The 4,471-nt window shown below is 37.0% G+C and overlaps 1 protein-coding gene across 1 annotated transcript; it reads left to right on the top strand.

The window, feature by feature from the left end:
• The first annotated feature begins 1,628 nt into the window (after positions 1–1,628).
• LOC149576482 (uncharacterized) lies at positions 1,629–2,732 on the top strand. The gene is made up of 4 exons (XM_089794555.1): positions 1,629–1,695; positions 1,792–1,956; positions 2,074–2,360; positions 2,556–2,732. The coding sequence occupies exons 1-4, from the start codon at positions 1,629–1,631 to the stop codon at positions 2,730–2,732; spliced, it is 696 nt and encodes a 231-aa protein (XP_089650681.1).
• The last annotated feature ends 1,739 nt before the right edge of the window (positions 2,733–4,471 follow it).

Here is a 4,471-nt window from a genome sequence, read left to right on the forward strand (position 1 = left end):
GATTTAACTCATTTTTGATCAATAGTGAACTGAAAATTTCCCTTTTTGAACTGAAGAGAGATTTTGTTGAGATATTTAATTTAATAAAATGAGATATGCTCTCTTAATTACTTTTTCTATTTAATTAAATAATCTTTAATTAATTAGAGACACTTTTCTTATTTAATTAAATAACTTCATTTAATTAATTAGGAATGGCTTCTCATTTAATTAAATAACTTTGTTTAATTAATTAGAAGTAAGTACTCCATTTATTTAAATAATTTCATTTAATTATTTCAAAATTCTTTTCGAATCTAGTCAACTCAAGTCAACTGTGGTTAAATCTGGTCAACTTTTGGTGAAACTTGATCTTTGCGTATGTGAATATGAGCAAATGTGAGTATGAATTCCAGCAACAATTCGATGCAAATTCTCATTCAATCTTTCAAAATGAAGAGATGAGGGTCTCTTAAATAGACTTTTTTAGAATTCATCAACTGTTGAGATCGATTTCAATCAACAGTCAAGATTAAAGGTGAAGTTTAGTCATAAAGGGAGATTTCCAAATTAAAGGGATTTAACAGATTTAATTTGAGTAAAATAAGGAGTTAAATGATGCATGTTGAGTAGAAAAAGGAGTTAACTGATTTAACTCATTTTTTATCAATAATGAACTGGAAATTTTGCTTTTTGAACTAAAGAAAGATTTTGTCGAGATATTTAATTTAATAAAATGAGATATGCTCTCATAATTACTTTTTCTATTTATTTAAATAATCTTTAATCAATTAGAGGCACTTTTCTTATTTAATTAAATAACTTCATTTAATTAATTAGGAATGGCTTCTCATTTAATTATATAAGTTTGTTTAATTAATTAGAAGTAAGTACTCCATTTAATTAAATAATTTCTTTTAATTATTTCAAAATTCTTTTCAAAACTAGTCAACTCAAGTCAATTGTGGTTAAATCTGGTCAACTTTTGGTCAAACTTGATCTTTGCGTATGTGAATATGAGCAAATGTGATTATGAATTCCAGCAACAATTCGATGCAAATTCTCATTCAACCTTTCAAAATGAAGAGATGAGGGTCTTTTAAATAGACTTTCTTAAAATTCATCAACGATTGAGATCGATTTCAATCAACGGTTAGGACTAAAGGTGAAGTTCAGTCATAAAGGGAGATTTCCAAATTAAAGGGAGTAAACAGATTTAATTTGAGTAAAATAAGGAGTTAACTGATTCAATTTGAGTAGAAAAAAGAGTTAACTGAACTAAAATTTTCCCTTTTTGAACTGAAGAGAGATTTTGTTGAGATATTTAATTTAATAAAATGAGATATTCTCTCATAATTACTTTTTCTATTTAATTAAATAATCTTTAATTAATTAGAGACACTTTTCTTATTTAATTAAATAACTTCATTTAATTAATTAGGAATAACTTCTCGAAGGAAGGGGCTGATCGGATTAGTCAATTTTGCCCTATCTCTCTATGCAATGTTGTTTATAAAATTATATCTAAGCTGATAGCTAACAGGTTAAAAAAGTGGCTTCCCAAGTTAATTTATGAAGAACAGAGTGGTTTTGTGACAAGGCGCCAGATCCTGGATGGGGTGGTTGTCGCGACTGAGATTATTCACTCTATGGCCAATTCTAAAGACAAGGCTATGTTCATTAAGTTGGACATGGCTAAGGCATATGATATAGTTCGTTGGTCATTTCTCCAAAGGATTCTGGGTGCCTTTGGTTTTTAGGAGGAATGGATTTGGTGGGTTTTGAGTTGTGTGAATTCAACTTCTTTCTCAGTCTTGATTAATGGGGATCACTCTAATCTCTTTGTTGCTTCTCGGGGTTTACGGCTGGGCGATCCCCTATCTCCTTATTTGTTTCTTCTTTTGGCGGAAGGTCTGGGCCGGTTGATAAATTATAATGTGGAAGGGGGCTTTATTCAGGGATGGCAATGGGGTGGAGGTCTCCTTGTGCAATCTCACCTATAGTTTGTGGATGATACAACCTTGATGGGTATGGCTACCATTCGAGAGGCTTCTAATATATGCAGAGTGTTGGATGTTTATCTTGTTGCTTTAGGTCAGATGATTAATGAGGACAAATCTTCCACTTATTTCTTTAATACTCCACCTTCTATTCAGAGGAGCCAAATTGGAAGTCTTCTGATGTTCTACCTCAGCATTCCTATCTCTAGTGGTAGGCATTATAAGGAATCATGGCAGGTTATTCTTGATAAGTTCCGAGCCAAAGTTACTCATTGGACTCACCGCTGGCTATCCTTTGCGGGATGGGTCGCACTAATTCAATCTATGGTTCAAGCTCTTCCTCTCTATAGGAGTATGATTCAGGTGGCACTGTTGAGCTTTGTTAGGGAATTGGATTCCTTAGCAAGACAATTTTTATAGGCTGGTAATCTATCTTCAACCAAGTGGAGTCTTGTCAAATGGGAGGTTGTCGGTAGTCCAAAACAATTTGGTGGTCTTGGCTTACGGCAATCAGTGCTGACTAGTACTGCTCTGGCTGCTAAATTGTATTGGAGTTGGTGTGTGGAAAAGGAATAGGTCTGGGCTAGGATTTTATCTCGGAAGTACCTTTCAGGGATCCCCCATAATGATATTCCTCGGTATGGCTTGTGTGGGAAAGGCTTTGTGATTTGGAGTGCTCTCAAGAAAGGAGCAGCGCTCATTAAGGGTGGCTTACACTGGATCTTCAGGAGTGGCTCAGAGGCTCAGTTCTAGCATGATGCTTGGGATGGGTATCCTCCCTTGGTTGTTCAGTATCCTCATTTGCATAGGATGGCTCAGAGTTTTTGTGATGCTGGATGGTCTAGAGTGTGCGACTTTAAATCCTTTTCCCCTCAGGGTCAGCTGGTGGAGGCAAGGTGGAAGAATTTGGAGGAGTGGCCTATTTTTGGTTCGAAAGCAGAGCGGGCTAAGCTCCAGTTCATTCTTTTGGGTGGGACTCTAATGCCATCAGGGGTGTGGATGTGTTGGCCTGGTCCCCTAATCCCAAGGGCATTTATACTGTTTCCTCTGGTTATCAGGAGTTTCTCTCCTAGCAGCTAGTGGGAGGGGAGGTTTATTGGTGGAAGAAAGTTTGGAATCAGTTTTCTTGGCCAAAATGTAACTGCTTTATTTGGACCTTGGCTTGGAATAGGTGCCTGACATGGGACAATATTTGAAAGAGGGGTTTTTTTGGCCCGTCGAGATGTATCCTGTGTAGTAGTGGGGAAGAAGACTCTATGCATTTATTCTTTCAGTGCTCTTTCACTCTATAGTTATGGCATTTTTGGTGGGAGGTTTGGAAATTCCCGTGCATTCACGCCTCCTCTATAACAGAGTTTTGGTTGAGACTGGGGAGGCCCCTCTCCTTGGCTTCCTTTTTGCACAATGTTTGGTATACTGGCTCTACCTTTTTGCTTTGGCAAGTCTGGCTGGAAGGAAATCAGAGAATATTTCGGGGAGAAGCTTTGTGGATTCAGCAGGTTTGGAGTAGAATTCTGGGAATGATTCAGGACACAGTCTTAGCTAAAAGTGAGGTGGTGATGTCTCTCGAGAGGGATGATGCTGTAATGGTTGACAGGTTTGGAATTCAAGGAATTTCTCCAGACTTAGCCTGTGTTAGGAGAGGCAGAAGGGGGAAACATAAAGTCGAAAGGATAGGAAAGTGGATGTCCCCTCCGGATGGCATTTTGAAAGTTAATATTGATGGTTCATCTAAGGGAAACCCAGGGCCTGTCGGTATACGTGGGATTGGCAGGGACTCTTCTGGAAGAGTGATTTTTATATTCTCAGTCACTAAAGGTATGCAAACTATTAATAGAATGGAAGGTTTGGCTATTCTTTATGCTTTGTAGAGGGCATATGCTTTGGGGTGGAGCAAGGTGATTTGTGAATCTGACTCTCAAGTTCTTTTGAATCTTCTACTTGAGAGGAAGTGTTCGGATGTTAGTTGGGAGTTGTCTTTGATAGTGCAATAGATTTTATAGGTTGTTTCTATGATGGATTCAATGTCTTATACCCATATTCCAAGGGAGTGGAATAGGACAGCTGATAGTTTGGCAAAGTGGGCATCTGGAAATGTAGATGGTTGGCGGATTGATGAGTGGGAGAAGCTACCAGGTGAGTTACGTCAAGACTTGGAGAGAATGTTGTCAGAGGATGTCAGTGGAATCAGGGAGAGTTGATTTTGCCTCTATGGTTTTGTTGTGGTTTCTAGTGTTTCCTGGGGTTTAGGCCCTGTTCTGTTTTGTATTGATTTGATCTCTTATTCAATAAAGTTTTTACTCCTCTTTTTTCAAAAATTAGGAATGGCTTATCATTTAATTAAATAACTTTGTTTAATTAATTAGAAGTAAGTACTCCATTTAATTAAATAATTTCATTTACTTATTTCCAAATTCTTTTCGAAATTAGTCAACTCAAGTCAATCCTGGTTAAATCTGGTCAACTTTTGGTCAAACTTGATTTTGTCTATG

This window comes from Cupressus sempervirens, chromosome 1, assembly GCF_028749045.1.
Source record: "Cupressus sempervirens isolate cs-2001-9-10 chromosome 1, ASM2874904v1, whole genome shotgun sequence".
Taxonomy (NCBI): domain Eukaryota; kingdom Viridiplantae; phylum Streptophyta; class Pinopsida; order Cupressales; family Cupressaceae; genus Cupressus; species Cupressus sempervirens.